The 16,941-nt window shown below is 35.6% G+C and overlaps 1 protein-coding gene across 1 annotated transcript in view; it reads right to left on the reverse strand.

The window, feature by feature from the left end:
* CCDC39 (coiled-coil domain 39 molecular ruler complex subunit) overlaps positions 1-16,941 on the reverse strand; it is a gene marked incomplete at its 5' end in the record, with an annotated part of 46,590 nt that overhangs the window by 27,948 nt on the left and 1,701 nt on the right. Inside the window, 8 exons of the mRNA XM_082654506.1 lie at positions 1,766-1,898; positions 2,223-2,326; positions 4,917-5,108; positions 7,921-8,049; positions 8,325-8,417; positions 9,195-9,353; positions 10,497-10,643; positions 12,309-12,428. Of these exons, the coding sequence (XP_082510632.1) occupies positions 1,766-1,898; positions 2,223-2,326; positions 4,917-5,108; positions 7,921-8,049; positions 8,325-8,417; positions 9,195-9,353; positions 10,497-10,643; positions 12,309-12,428 (1,077 nt within the window). The remainder of the gene's footprint in view (positions 1-1,765; positions 1,899-2,222; positions 2,327-4,916; positions 5,109-7,920; positions 8,050-8,324; positions 8,418-9,194; positions 9,354-10,496; positions 10,644-12,308; positions 12,429-16,941) is intronic.

Raw genomic sequence — 16,941 nt, forward strand, 5'->3', positions numbered from 1 at the left:
GTATTTACAGACTTCTAATAAGTTCTAATACTATCCCGTTCCATGTACTACAGAAAATCATGCTCTTAGGGGCAAAAAAAATCCACAACTTTCTTTTTTTAATAATGTTGTATGATTTGGACTCAAATACCACTCAAGTCAAGACTGTTGCATGACTTCACTACTCAGGAATTTTAAACATACAACAGCACACTGAGGAAGCTGGATTCTATCCAAATATAAATGCAACCATACTTGATATAAGCCTCAGCAAATGGGGGATTTTACCACCACCTTCAGCTACCCATCCTCTTCCCCCATCAAAAAAAAGAGTCAGGGCTTCCCTGGTGGCGCAGTGGTTGAGAGTCCGCCTGCCGATGCAGGGGACACGTATTCGTGCCCCGGTCTGGGAAGATCCCACATGCCGCGGAGCAGCTGGGCCCGTGAGCCATGGCTGCTGAGCCTGCGCGTCCAGAGCCTGTGCTCCTCAACGGGAGAGGCCACAATAGTGAGAGGCCCGCGTACCGCAAAAAAAAAAAAAAAAAAAAGAGTAAAAGCAGAAAGTAGTGCCTACAGTGATAGGTCACACAAATAATTTTGAAGTTTTCAAAGAGGGAACGGTGAACCAGCCTTTTCCAGTTCCTTAAAAATCGGCTTTAATTCTACCAGAATGCCAAAGAGGTTAAGGTAGAAGGGGTATGCCAGTGAAGTTAGTAAAAGTGTTAGCATTTAAAAGTCTGTTTACCAATAAATGGTGCCAGCCTGGAAGAGGTTAAAGAGATAGCAGATGATGAAGAAATACATGCAATGAACGTAGACCACTGGGGGGAACTTGATCACAAACAAAAAAGATGATAATCAGGTGGAAATAAGTTGTAAAACACGGGCATTTTTCAAGATGCATTTGCAATGTAAGAACATATATACAAGGACTTCCCTGGTGGCACAGTGGTTAAGAATCCACCTGCCAGTTCAGGGACACATGGAGTTTGATCCCTGGTCCGGGAAGATCCCACATGCTGCGGAGCAACTAAGCCTGTGTGCCACAACTACTGAGCCTGTGCTCTAGAGCCCGTGAGCCACAACTACTGAAGCCCGTGTGCCTAGAGCCCGTGCTCCACAGCAAGAGAAGCCACTGCAATGAGAAACCCGAGCACCGCAACGAAGAGTAGCCCCTGCTCGCAGCAACTAGAGAAAGCCTGCACGCAGCAACAAAGACCCAATGCAGCCAAAAAAAAAGTATAGGAATGGCAAACAGGGACAGAGACACAGTAGGCATTGAGAAGACATGGAATTTAAGATAGAAGGGCTATACCTCTAAAAGAAGACACAGTTAAATGCTGAAAGTGAAGCAAATGGAGAATTAGGAGCTGAAGATAAAAAGAGGTCCAACAACTTAACAATCTAATTACAAATGCAATCACCCCAGAAATCAGAGCCTCGTAAAAGACCTCCTTCTCCTCTGATCTCAAGAGTCTAATTTATTCACTATTGCTAAATTTGCTGTGATTTTTTTCTTTAATTTATTTATTTTTGGCTGCATTGGGTCTTTGTTGCAGTGTGCAGGCTTCTCATTGCAGTGGCTTCTCTTGCTGCGGAGCACCAGCTCTAGGCACGCAGGCTTCAGTAGTTGTGGCACACGGGTTTAGCTGCCCCACGGCACGTGGGATCTTCCCGGACCAGGGCTCGAACCCATGTCCCCTGAATTGGTAGGCGGATTCTTAACCACTATGCTACCAGGGAAGCCCTGCTGTGATTTTTTTTAAAAAAACGAAACTAAACTTACTTTCACACCTCTTTCTTCCTCCTTTAGCATGTCTTCCAAGTTGGTAGCTTTCTCCTCTACAGACGTAGTTTTCTCAGTTATCTGCTTTAATTTTTTTCTTACAATCTGATTATGATTTTTAATTTTGTGTAACCTATAGAGAATTTATAAGGAAAAAATAGAAAACATGTCTAAAAGATATTTAATGCAAACAAATAAGGAATAGTTTATCCTAAGATTTCTTCATATAACTTGAAAATTTCTTTTGCCATAAATCTTTTTATTATCAATGCGTATATAATAAGCCATAAAAATATTGTTCCTAAGCCTTTGTACTGAAAAACCCAGGAAAATTTTTTTAAGTTTAATAATTTAGTAGCTATAATTTTACAGTTATTTAACCAAAAAATCAAATATTCAATAATTTTTCTAGAAATAGTCAAAAACTATAAACATATTTAAATACCTTTTTTCTTACCTTGTTGTCTCTTCATTAATGTCCTTCTTTATTTTGGAAATATTTTTCCTCAGAGCTTCTAAATCACTAGAACTTCTATTCACAGTGGCTTTTAAAGTATCCAGCTATTTATTAGTTAACAGAGAGAAATTATATATTTACTCTACATCTTAGAAATTAATATCATTTCTGAGAAGTTCTATTATGAACACATTAATTTCTAACTTACATCACAACCATAAACATAATAACCATGTTGCTGTAATACATATTTAACAATTTTTCTTTTTGATCTGATATTAAATTTTGAATAACTTGTAAATCCTGGCATATTATAGAGAACTACATATATGAGTTAAAAGTGCATAGAACAAAAGCTTCACAACATTGTATGTGGCAATGATTTCTTCAATATGACACCAGAGGCACAGGCAACAAAAGAAAAAGTAGACAAATTGGACTTCGTTAAATTAAAAACTTTTGTACAACAAAAACAATAACAGAGCAAAACGGCAACCCAAAGAATGGGAGAAAATATTTGCAAATTATATATCTGATAAGGGATTAATATCCAGAATATATAGAGAACTTCTAAAACTCAACAACAACAACAAAAACCCAGCCTGACTCAAAAATGGGCAAAGACCTTGAATAGATATTTCTCTAAAGAAGAGATGCAAAAGGCAAATAAGCACATGAAAAGACATGCAACATCATTAATCATTAGGGAAATGCAAATCAAAACTACAGTGAAATACTACCTCACACCAATTCATACAGCTACTATCAAAAAAACCCAAAATAACAAGTATGGACAAGGATGTGGAGAAATTGGAACACTTGTGCACTGTTAGTGGGAATGTAAAATGGTACAGCCACTGTGGAAAACAGTATGGCAGTTCCTCAAGAAATTAAAACTATAATTACCATGTGATCAGCAATTCTGAAATAATTGTTTACCCATGTTCACAGCAGCATTATTCATAATAGCTAAAACATGGAAGCAACCCAAGGCCATTGACAGATGAATGGATAAGCAAAATGTGGTATATACACACAATAGAATAGTATTCAGCCTTAAAAAGGAACAAAATTTTGACATATACTGTAACAGGGATGACCCTTAAGGACATTATGCTGAGTAAAATAAGTGAAATAGGCCAGTCACAAAAAGACAAATACTTTATGATTCCATTTATATGAGGCACTTAGAGTACTCAAACTCACAGAGACAGAATGTAGAATGGTGGTTTCCAGGGGCTGGGAGGAGGGGGAAATGGGAAATTATTGTTTAATGGGTACAGAGTTTCAGCTTTACAAGAAAAGAGTTATGAAGATGGGTGATGGTGATGGTTGTAAAACATTAGGAATGTATTTAATACCACTGTATACCTGAAAACAGTCAAGATGGTAAATGTGTGTTATATTACATGTATTTCACCACAATAAAAAAATTTTGAGGAAAAAGAAGTACTCTTATATGCTACAGCTTGTATGAACCTTGAAAGCATTGTGTAAGTAAAAGAATCATGACACAAAATGCACCATATTGTATGATGTCCAAAATAGGCAAATCATAGAGACAGAAAGTAGATCAGGAGTTGCCAGGGCCTGGTAGGAGGGGAGAAAGTAAGGTGATTGCTAATGGGTATGGGATTTCTTTTTGAAAGACAAAAATATTCTAAAATTAGTTAGTGGTAATGGTTTCACAACTCTGTGAAATACTAAAAACCATTGAATTGTACACTTCAAAAGGGTGTATTTGATATGTGAATTCTATCTCAATAAGCAAATTATAAATGAATGAATACCTGCATTCTTTTCTGTAATTGGTTTAAACTTAAAAATTGTTGAGAATGAGCTATTAGCAGTGACATTTAATTTATGCAAGAAATTCACTTATTTTACTTTTTCAAGATCTTAATAATTCTCTTCAGACAGAAAAAAAAATCTTTCCTTCTTTATCAGGAATATAAAGTATAACAACTTATAGAATAAAAAGCTCTGCAATATTCCAATTTCCCACCCAAATAGCAGTAACTTCAGATAACATGGCCTCAAGGCACAAATTTCATAAAGATCCCTTTATTCCTAACTAAGGGGATTGCTAACTCTCCCTATGGAATAATCTAGTTGGCATGTATGCTCAAAAAAAGAAAAGAACAAAGCAGGAGAATTTTATTCTCTCTTAGTCTGTTTAAAGACATTATACCACTACATTGTCCCACTACCACATTGAAATATTTTCCCTTAACAAGGTAAGAAACTGAACTTCAGCAGGTAGTTCCACCTAGAATTTGAGAGTTAAAACCACCATACACATGTAGCACTGGAAGGACACTTCAAGTTACCACCGATGTCAATAATTCATCTTCACATTTGCTCATTTGCCGGTTATCTTATAATTATGATTTCCAGCCTAGACCCTTCAGGAGCCTTTTGCCTTGGGTCACTTACAGAACACTATGTGTGACAGTCAAGTTGGTCACTGCACAACTCCAGAGGGAGCCCTTCACACCACCTGTGATGTGAATGACAGCCCCCTGTTGCCTTCATCCAAGCAAGGTCTCATTAGAGTATCCTAAAAGTGCCACAACATGAAGGGATGTAACAAAAAGAACTAGAAGACAGTTTCTTAATCAAAGGAAAGGCTTTATGCTTATTTGTATAGTAATTTGTTATAAACACACAAACCAGTCTTTTTAGTTGACATACCTCATCCTTCAGCTGAATTCTCTTAGTTTCATGACATTGATATTCCGTTCTACATTTTAAAACTTCACGATCAGCCACAGAAATTTTTTTCTCATACTCTGTGTTATTCCCAATCTCACTTTCCAAAAACTTGATCTTTTCCTTAACCAAATTTTCTTTTTCTCTTATTTCCTGTTTTATCTTTGCTAGTGCCTAGGATTTAAAATATGTTTAAAATATTTAAAAATGTTAAATATATATTTAATATAACAAACAAAACTAAAACTAAAAGGAATTTAGTTTTTCTATAGCATTTATTTTACCAAAACTTAAGAAAATGTTTTTTAAAGACAGACTGATTTATATGAATAAAATAAAATATTAATATGCCACACACTAATATCTATAAGCTCATTTTTTAAAGATCTCTGTATTTTATTTCATCCATCTGGTACTTTGCTAAAGGGATGAGAAAAATGTCAATTTTTCATCAACAAAAGGTGACATGTAAAAAATATAACAGTATTGAATAGTTTTCACATGGAAAGTTGGATTTCAATGAAATTTTCCAAATATTTCACAAGACCAGTTTCTTTCATTTTTTGAGAATTTTATTTTTGTTATTGGTTTCTGTAGGAATGTCTTCACGCAGGCTTTTTGCTAGTCTTGGGGATACAAAATAACTAGAGTATATAACGTAGTAACTGAGGTATGGACAAAGTATTAATACTATGGGAGCAAAGAGATAATGAAATCTACCCAAGAGAAATCATTAAAAGGCTTTACCTAAGAGCCTTCATTTGAACCGGGCCTAAAAAGATAAATGGGGGGCTTCCCTGGTGGCGCAGTGGTTGAGAGTCTGCCTGCCGATGCAGGGCACACAGGTTCGTGCCCCGGTCCGGGAAGATCCCACATGCCGCGGAGCAGCTAGGCCCATGAGCCATGGCCACTGAGCCCGCGTGTCCGGAGCCTGTGCTCCGCAACGGGAGAGGCCACAACAGTGAGAGGCCCGTGTAGCGCAGAAAAAAAGATAAATGGGGATGCATAAATACTCTAACATGGTTAAGGTGCAGGGTGGGAGGGCGGGTATGGAATGGGGACATAATAAGAAAGGTTGGAGACAGATGATAGGGATTAGGCTGGAAAGGTAGAGGTTAAGGCCAAATGGTGAAGAATTCAATTTTTCAATTGCCATGTTAAAGAGGGTCAGCTTTTAAGCAACATGGAATAAAGATTTTAGAGCTGGGGAATAAAAAGATCATATGAGGTTTTCACGGGTGATTCTGATGGCAATATGTTAACTGAATTGGAGGGAGAAGGAAAATTTACCCTAAAATATATTTCTTCCAATTCTTCTGAAATAGGGTCCCATCAAACAACTAATCCCAGGAGACTGGGTCAGGGGAGAGTATGTGTTCTAAAATCAGTAAGTTTTAGAAATGCTGCATGTAATATTGTACATATTAGCATATTAAATCAATATATATCTGAGATTTACTGCATTTTAAAAAACATTTTAAATTTGTTTAATCTAGTATTCCCATCTATATAACAATTAACATTCTATAATTGTAACATTCCATCTATCTACTATGTTCATTCAATCTTAGGAGGTCAAAACTTCTTAAGTTTATATGTGTCAAATGATTATTCTAGAATTTCTTGCCTTATATTAATTTTTCTACCACTTAATCAGATGTTTTAATTCCTACTTCAGCATTCACATTTTTTAACAGGGCAATCTATTCACAGTTAAGTTTTCATACAGGTGATGCCACAGAAATCAGAAATACCACAAATTGAGAGCCAGCTGTTAAACACTTAGAAGCATCCCACTACCTATGGAACAATTTCTTGTTTCCCTTCCTAGTCTTTTTCAATACATACAGCCAGGAAATGTCACCCCATAAATAAGGAACCACTGAGGATATGACCAGAGAGCTACAAGCTGTGGATTCCGCCAAATCAGCAGGCTGAGTCAATTTAGCTGCAGGGTTGTATGAGAATTTGATTATGGATCTGCAGTCTTAGATCTGACACATTTGATTTACACAGAGGAAGCAGTCAGGACTTGATGCTTGAAAGCAGTATGAAGCCAAGAAAGAGAAACCAACATCAGCATTAAGAAATAAGAGGAACTCATAGTTAACATTGGGTCTCCCAAGTCCCTCCTTAGGGAGGTGTAGGCCATTTTGTTGACAAAATGTTGATTACTTACAGAAGTTTAAAATAAAGAAATCACATTTTACATATAAGTTACATTTAACAAGTAAACCACATCCAGATATGGATGTGGTTCCAAACTCCCTGGGAGTTCCAAACTCCCAGTGACCTGAGCTGCTTGCCAATGCCTTTCCATGGAGTATATTCAGAATGGAAGTTCACCCATTTTCTCATCTGCCTTCTTTCCTCCTCAATTCCTTCTCCTTCCCAGCTTTCCATCATCTTCCCATTTTCACTCACTACTATTTTACCCCTTAATGATTTCCCAAAAAAGTTCTCCTAAATTACCTCTGAAAGTAGCAAAAGATAACACTAGGTCTGTGTTTAATCAGTGTGGTGTTCCTCCCCTTCTGAGCTTTCACCCCATCATGGGTACCTCAGTTTCAAAAGGGAAAATTTGTTGCAGTCCTTCTTTTTTGGCTATCCATGAGGCTCCTTTCCCTACACCTTTGATTAGCACACAAATAGCACACATGCTAAATCCAAGGCACCTTGGACAACCATGTATAAGTCAGGGCATTGGTTTTACTGCAATAACATTATCTGTTGATCTTCTCTCGTCCCACATTTCAGAGATGTCAGGATCCAGTCTTCGGCATTATATCCATAAGTAAATAATCTTCATAAAATCTCATTTCTAAATGGATACAGGGTCAGCTTTGAAAAACATTTACCAAAACTACTGAATCCTGCTACAAAAGTGACTTTCAAATAACAGTGTGATTTACATTTGAAATGAATGAGTTAAATACAAAAGAGATAAATACAGCTGAACGTTGCAAGGACCAAACAACTACTTTACCAAGGCACAGTTATCAATGTCTCGATCTCTCTTCTGCATCTGTTCTATTGTGTTCTCCCACTGTTGAATGAGTTCTTGCCTTTCATTATGAATATTACGAAAATCTTGCGCTGCTTTATCCAATTCTAACTGTCAAATGAAGACCAAATAGTATTTCTGTGAATTTAAGTGCTTTTTAAACATCACTTTGACAACTAAGGAATAAAAGTCTTTACTATAGGGAGGGTGGGAGGGAGGGAGACGCAAGAGGGAAGAGATATGGGAACATATGTATATGTATAACTGATTCACTTTGTTATAAAGCAGAAACTAACACACCATTGTAAAGCAATTATACCCCAATAAAGATGTTAAAAAATAAATAAATAAAAACAAAACAAAACAAAAATCTTTACTAAACCAACCTGTGCACTTAGAGTCTCTGTGAGTTCATTGTCAAGTACCTTTCTTCTCTGATTACATTCCACAGTCAGTCTTTCTAATTGAAGGGTCAGTGCCTATGATGTAATTACATGCAAAAATATTCATAATTATCATTTTATTAACATAAAAGCTGTTAGCATATCTCACATTAAGTATTATATTATATATATACATATTATATTATACATATTTATTTGACATCTAAAATAACTACAAAATAATATATATATTCTTTATCTTCTAGACCCATAGTGCTGCAATGATAACCCAATTGTTTCTAAAAAGACTTTTAATACTTTTTAAAGTAAGTTAGAAAAAAGATTAAACAATAATTTTCCATTTAAAATTATTTTAACTAACATATGTGGTATTAATCTATTAGAAAATAGCATGTTTCATGATACTAAAATATTACCAGATTTAATTACAAGTAGATTTTTAAGTAACGGCTAAAATAATATATTAAATAATCAATAGCACTATAGTCTCAAATCAGCAAAAACTATCTGTAACATTCAAACTATTACACAAAAGAAGTTAAAATACTTATACATAGTTCTAGTACAAAACTTTCTTTTCTGAAATGCTTTTGAGAAACCTTCTCAATCAGGATTCTTAACCGGGAGTCCAGAGATCCCTAAATGGACAAAGGGCTTCAGAGGATCTGTAAAACTTGCAGCAAAATTTTGTGGATATTTGAGTATAGTCATTTATCTAGAGACAGGATAATTGGCTTTATTAGACCCAAAATGTTTAAGAACTACTTTAAAATTATAAGTACAATTTAGATTAAATGGTTGATATATTACAGATTCAGAGAAAATCTAACACTACAATTTATAATATCTCACCCTAATTTTATTATCATCTTGTCGTGCATACTTCTGAAGAGTGAGGGCATCATTATCTTTATGAGCCGATTCTTCCAGCCATGCCTCCAGTGCTTGCTGGTCCCAGTTCATTTGACATTTCAAATCATCCAGTTTTTGAGTAGTTTTAAATATGTAATTCTAATTTCCAAAGAGATGGGGCATGGGGAAATTACAAAACATTATTTACTGTACAAATTAAAATAAAACATGGGCTTCCCTGCTGGCGCAGTGGTTGAGAGTCCACCTGCCGATGCAGGGTACACGGGTTTGTGCCCCGGTCCGGGAAGATCCCACATGCCGCGGAGCGGCTGGGCCCGTGGGCCATGGCCGCTGGGCCTGCGCGTCGAGAGCCTGTGCTCCGCGGCGGGAGGGGCCACAGCAGTGAGAGGCCCGCTTACCGCAAAAAAAAAAAAGGCTTCAGGGTAGCTCCCCTAGAGCAATCTCATTAGTCACTCCACCAAAACTACCCCAAGCTGATACACAACCTTAATAAAAATAATGTACTTGATATGCTAACTCAAGCCCAAGACAAGTCCCCTTCAGCCCCATTTCCAATCAGAGGTCTTTCCTCTAAAAGACCTCTTATATAGAAATTTTGGAAGCATGTCTAATTAAAATAAATATAGTAGTTAAGCAGATAAAAATATTTCTGTCAATGTATTCATTTAACAAATCTAGGTTCACAAGAAGAAAACAGATCAATATGCAAACACATACAAATTAATATGATATGTATGCATATGTATACATACATGTATACATATAGAGATACAGATATATACATTTCCATAAGTATATGCATATGTAAAGATAAGAATTGAATTTGGAAAGAGCTCCCAGCCAGGTAACTAAAAACTAAGAAAGAAAAAAATAGGTTACAGTAGTTTAATATTAGAATCACCAGCTGATAATATGAAAAGTAAAAATTTTAACTGAAAAATGAAATTCAAAATTACAAGTGACTTTTTTAATGTAGCTTTTAAAAATGTAGCACTTATAAATTATGCCTAGTGTGGTATATAACAGGCAGCCAGCATGGTACTTCGCACATAGTAAGGCTTAATGACTATTTTGGTAAATGAATATTGAGAAAATAAATGTAACATTCTATCACTGTTGATTCAAATTACAGCTCCACGTGAGTTTCATTGTCCAAAAAATGACGTAAGTGAATGTCAGGAAACTAAAGAATGCCTTTGCCGTATGGAAAAAAAAAAAGTTTATTTGGTGAGGGAAGAAGGAACAATAGCACACAATTTTAAGTAACATTTCAACACATACTTCCTTATCACTTTTCTTTTCCCGTATTGAAGTTATCTCATTTTCCAGTCGTTGCATTTCTTCCTTCACTCGTCCCAGTTCTCTTTCAGCAATCATCTTAAAATGTTCTTCACTTTCAATCTCATGCTCCCTGGCTTTGCAAAGAGACTACAGAATAATATACAAGACAGAAAGACTTTTTAAATTTTAATATTATAAAATATTCATAATAATCCACTAGACAGAAAATAACAAAGTTCCCACAAAATGCTTAGATCAAGTACTATTAATTCCACTTCTCAGAAACCTACACCACATTAGACTTTGTGATTCAGTGTAGTCGGTGTTGCTTACTAGTTGTAAGAAGTCAGTTCATGGAATGTGCTAGGAAAAAATGTTGTCAGCAGTTTTCAGTTTTTATGTTGGTCTAAGGAAACTGCTGAAAACCAAAATTTATATACTAAGACTTTTAAAAGATATAATTCATTTATTTAAAAATAAAAAATGAAACTAATTAAAAATACTTAGGAAATGGTATGTTTATAAGAATTGATCACATATTCTAATTAACAGAGATAATTTTAAAGTAATTATGTAAACAGTGATGGTTATAAATATGCCCTAGAGTATATTAATATACAATGATGACTTTGTGTTAAGTTTTACTTAATAAAATCGTATTTGTTGACTACTGATCTTGTAGGGCTTCAAAGTTATCACCATATGTATTATTTTTACATTATTAAGGCTGTTAGTGTTGAAGGAAGTTTACTGTCTTTTGTCTCTATTGTCCTACTTAATTGAGGTTTGGCTATAATGAAATACACCTACAGAAAATCTCTGTTTCTCAATTCCCCAACTCAGTGGTTTAACAACTTGAAGAAAAGATGTTGTTCCAAACTGCTTATTAGTTACTAAATCACAACAGGATACAAAAATCTTGAGATTGTTTTTAAAAGTTCATTAAATTTATAACTTTCTAATAAGACTTGTAAAAACCCATAAAACAGTTACTTACCTATATTAAGTATAAATTAGTATTAAAAACATGACTTTTTTCATTTTTAAGAATTACATACTTCTTCAAAGGAAAGTTGATGCATTTTTTGAAAAATTGTTTCAGATGGAAGTTAGTAAACTCTCCAATGCTGATTTACAGAGCTTTCTGATTTCCTGGGCATCATCAGGGAAAGAGATTCTACACATGAATAGATGGTCCATAAAACAGATGTTTACTTAATTAATCACTCTAAGTTTTAGTTTTTATTATTTGTGTTAATATTTCTAAAATGCGTTGTACTGTTCCCAGTTACCTTAGTTTCCTGAATATAATTTAACTTTTCTATTACCTCAGAATCGTCATTATAAAATTCAATTCTTAAACTATGCTAAAATACCGTCGTGTCCTAAGGGCTACTGAAGTGTGTGGACTATTTACCTCCACTCAAAATGGCTCCAGGGGGTTGTGCTGAAAAATTTAAAAGTAGACAGAAACTCTATTATGTGTTTTATTAGGTCTGCTTCCACTTAACGCCATAGTTTCTCACTGCCATCACTGTATCCTTCTCATATAATCAGCTGACTAATATATCAGACTGTTTGAATGAGGATTTCTGTTTTCAAATGAACTAATTATTCCTTGAATTTGGTGGCAGTAGAGTTCCTAAAAGTCTTTTTTCTACCTACTTTCAGGATCAAGGTTATGTTCATAATTATTGAGTTATATGAAGTTTCCTATAATATCTCTAAAATCAAATCATAGATGTAAATGCAATGTGAAATGTTCCATGACTACACATGATATAATCAATGTGAATTTCAACATTATTGTACCTGGGTAAATAAGAACTCTTGTTTAACATTTTTGAAGTGAGAAGTCATAGCATTAATTCGATCTTCATAGTCACGTAGCTGATCTTGAAAGCTTGACCTTTCATTCCGCAGCTTTGACAACTGTAAATAATAAATTCTATGATTAACCAAAGTCCTACTAAGTTTTTACCATATTAAAAGGATCTAAAATCAAAAGAAAATTAAATCCTCATTTACTTCACTTCTTGCAATATCCATTTAAACTTCTAAAATCTACTAATCTTTTAAATATTATAAAATAGCTCTGTGGGAAAATTAGCACTATATTAAAAGAGAAGAGAAATCTCTCTCAGATTTACAGCGTTAGCAGGTCCACTGCTAAAATGCACTTTAATAAGATTCTATTCTGTAATTAAACCACAAGATAGCTAAAGTAGACAGAGCATAGCAACAAGATGTAACAAAAACACACAGCATGGAACATAAATTTGAAAAGTAGCTGTACACGCAGCATAATAGCTCATCCCTGAACTCCTATTCAAAACCAACAAACTTAGGCTAAGCTTAACAGAACAGAACAACTAACTCTCACATGCTTAAAACCTGTTTCTTAATAAATTTTGTGTGTCTTTTGAATAAGAACCCTGAGTAGAAACAAAACATTGTAAATGCAAGCAAACAAACCTTTAGGAAATTATAACACACATTCTCAGGACCACTAGAGTATGTCACCCCCTCGAAGCAGTATAAAACTCAACAACAAAAAATATGCTTCCTTAGTGTTTGGAGCTGTGGTTCCGCATGTTGGGGCTACAACCCAGGAGGTACACAACACCATCCACTAAAACGCAGAAGAAATATTTGAATTTTTAACGAAGGAAGAAAGAAAATAAATACTAATTTACTCATTTGTTATGTCCTATATTTTATTAAACTTACTAAGTACAGTTGACCCTTGAATAACCTGGGTTTGAACTGTGGTTTCACTTATATGGGGATTTTTTTTCAATAAATATAGTACCTATATTTTCATTTTACAGATCTTTAAGTGTGGGGAAAAGTTTGTGTTTGCTTAGAGATCACAATATGGGGAATCAAAAGAACTAAGGTTTGATTCCTGATTCTATCCAAACTGTTTCAGCTTCCTGACCTTGGGTGAATCATTTATCAATTCCCTGTTTTTGAGACAGAGATAACAGTACTCAAATTTTCCACTGCCGGGGGCAGGGGGGCAGGTAGCACCCCCTAACCCTCACACTGTTCAAGGTCAACTGCAATAATAAATATGTATTTTTTGCTGTTTATTTCATTAATTTAAGTTTTTATTTTAATTCCCTTTTTTTTACTTTATTGTTCTTTTTCTTTGGTTTGTTTTGTTTTTGCGGCATGCGGGCCTCTCACTGCCATGGCCTCTCCCGTTGCAGAGCACAGGCTCTGGACGCGCAGGCTCAGCGGCCATGGCTTTCGGGTCCAGCTGCTCCGCGGCATGTGGGATCCTCCCGGACCAGGGCATGAACCCGTGCCCCCCGCATCGGCAGGTGGACTCTCAACCACTGCGCCACCAGGGAAGCCCTATTGTTCTTTTTTAAAACTTATTAAGAGGAGTTCTTAGTTTCTTTACTTTTTGTCTTACTGATTTTTATGACCTAAATATTTGTCACCCCCAAATTCATATATTGAAACCCTAATCCCCAATGTGATATTATCTGGAGGTGGAGCCCTTGGGAGGTAAGTAGGTTTAAACTATGACATGAGGGTAGGACCCTCATGATGGGATTAGTGTCCTTAGAAGAAGAGGAAGAGAGACCAGAGCTCACTCTCTCTCTTAGCCATGTGAGAACAGAGCCAGAAGGCAGCCATCTACAAGCCAGAAAGAGGGCTCTCATAGGTACTCAGCTGTGATGGCACCCTGATCCTGACTTCTAGCCTTCATAACTGTGAGAAATAAACGTCTGTTTTTTAAGTCACTCAGTCTATGTTACTCTGGTGTAGTAACCCAGGCTAAGACACTGATCTAAAATAAAGGCAGTTAAGGCTATAAGTTTTCTCTAAGATTTTTGCCGTTTCCCGTGGGTGTGGGTATGAAGCAGTCCCCTTTTACTGTTCTCTAAAAGGTGATTTTTTTCCTTTCAATTTCTCTTTGATATAAAGCTACCCAGAAATATATTTCTGAGAAACTCACCTAAGTATCAATATTTAAGATGGGTCTCTTAGTCAGCTCAGGCTGCCATAACAAAATATCATAGACTGGGTGGCTAAAACATGGAAATTTATTTCTCACAGTTCTGGAGGCTAGGAGGTCCAAAATCAAGGTGCCAGACAATTCCGTTCCAGTGAAATTTCTCTTCCTGACTTGCAGATGGCTGCCTTCTCAGAGTCCTCATATGACAGAAAGAGCCCTGGTCTCTCTTCCTCTTCTCATAAGGACAGTAATCCCATGCTCTCCCTTCCCCGCCATCATGACCTCATGTAAACCTAATTACCTCCCAAAGGCCCCACCTCTAAATACCATCACACGGTGGGGGGGGAGGCGTTTGCGGTGGGTGAGTAGGGCTTCAACATATGAATGGGGCAGGGGTGGGGGGGGTGGGGAAGGCACGCAAGTATTCAGTTCCTAACAATGGCAGATAATTTTTTTAATTGTTTATTATAAATTCTATTGGCTTATGATCAGAAAATGTGACCTAAAAATTTTCCATCACTCATTTTTAAATTGTTATAAAATATATATAACATAAAATTTACCATTTTAACCCTTTCTCAGTGTCCGTTAAGTACAGTGGCATTATGTATATCCACGTGTTGTGCAACCATCACCACCATCAATTTCCAGAAATCTTTTATCTTCCCAAACTGAAACTCTGTACCTATTAAATACCAACTCCCCATTCCCCTTACCCCCAGCCCCTGGAAATCACCATTCTACTTTGTGTCTCTACAAATTTGACTACTCTAGGTTATCTCATATAAGTGGAACCATACAGTATGTCCTTTTGTGTCCAGCTTATTTCACTTAGCCTACTGTATTTAAGGTTGATCACTCATTTTCAGGTTTTTGTTCTGGTCTAGTACATAATCTACCTTTGTAAATGCTTTATGAACATATTCTACTTAAGGGATATATGTTCTCTATGTTCTTATTTTTGTTGTATTAGTCATATCTTTTATATCTTTATTTTTGTCTATTAGAGTTGTCTAATTCTGAGGAAGTAAATATTGAAGTATCTCACTACATATTTTTGTCAAGGCCTACTTGCATTTATAAAAGCTTTTACTTTTACATATTTAGCTGTTGTGTTGTTTGGTGCTTTATCACTTTTATTTTCTTCATCAATTATGATTTTTATCATTGCATAATGAACCCAGAGCAAAAGCATCTGCTTTTTAAATGAAAGCATAATGATTAACTCACCACAACTTGATAATTCCTTCCCCATAGAGTTCCCAAACAACATTTTATTGCCTCTTTCTTCAATATAAAAGGACATGCAAGGACCACCAGATATATATTGAAAACTTACATAATGTGAGGGACATCAAGATAAACAAACAAAAAGATCCCAAAGAAAACAGATAATTCAGGACACAAAAGACAAGAACTAAACACACACACACAGACACATACACACTCAGAGATTGTAAATGATAATGTACTCCTAAAACACGACCATGTGATACAAAAAAGCAATAAGCAAATAACCTGAAAATTAAAAATATGATTGATACAGTTGCCAAAATTAAAATTTCTATGTAAAGATGAAATAAAACCCTAAAAGCTTCCAGAGATTAAAAAAGTAAGCTACAAAGAAATGAAAATCATTTTAATATCAGATTACTCACCAACAACAACACTGCTGGAAGATAATAGGGCAATACTTTCCAGATTCTGTGGAAAAATTATTTTTATTCTAGGATCTTCTACCCAGCCAAATGACCATCATATGTGAAGATAATCACAGTGTTTACCTCCCATAGACCCTTCTTAGGGAGACACAAGAAAGTATTTCATTAAAATAAGAGAATAATAATCTGAGAAAAAAGAAGCTATGTGATGTAGGAAATAGAGCGTCAACCCAGTAAAGGAAAGGGAATTCTCAAGTTAACAGCTGGGAAATAGGTCTGTGGGAAAATAGTCCATACTGGGAAACACAGGACTCCAGGAGGAAGGAGTAGGGGGAGAGAGAAAGTATCTTGAAGATCTGATACTACGATTTAAGGACTATAAATGTAAAGTTGGCAATGCAAGGAACCAGACTGGCAGCCAGGGATGTGAGGAATTGAAAGCACAGTACTGTGGGTCCTTCTTGAAACCCACACATGGATAGTACCCAACCAGTCAAAAGATGAATCAAAGTGAAAAATTCAAAAAAAGGTAAACATAGTAAAAGTGGCTGCATGAACAACCATTAAATCATTTTAAATATAAGACTAAACACTTGCAGTAAATTAAGGGCACTGAATAGAATGAAAATAAAATAAACCTTGATATTATAAAAATAATAAAACCACTATTTTTAATGGGGAAAAGAAGGTGGCAGGAAGGGTAAGAGAGCTAATTTCTTCATTTCAAAGATGAGAAATGAAAGATCAGGAAGTCAACCCATACTGTCTACAAATGAAGCAAAGAAGTTTTTTAAAAACAATTAATTTAACC

This window comes from Grampus griseus, assembly GCF_964374135.1.
Source record: "Grampus griseus genome assembly, chromosome: 5".
Classification (NCBI taxonomy): domain Eukaryota; kingdom Metazoa; phylum Chordata; class Mammalia; order Artiodactyla; family Delphinidae; genus Grampus; species Grampus griseus.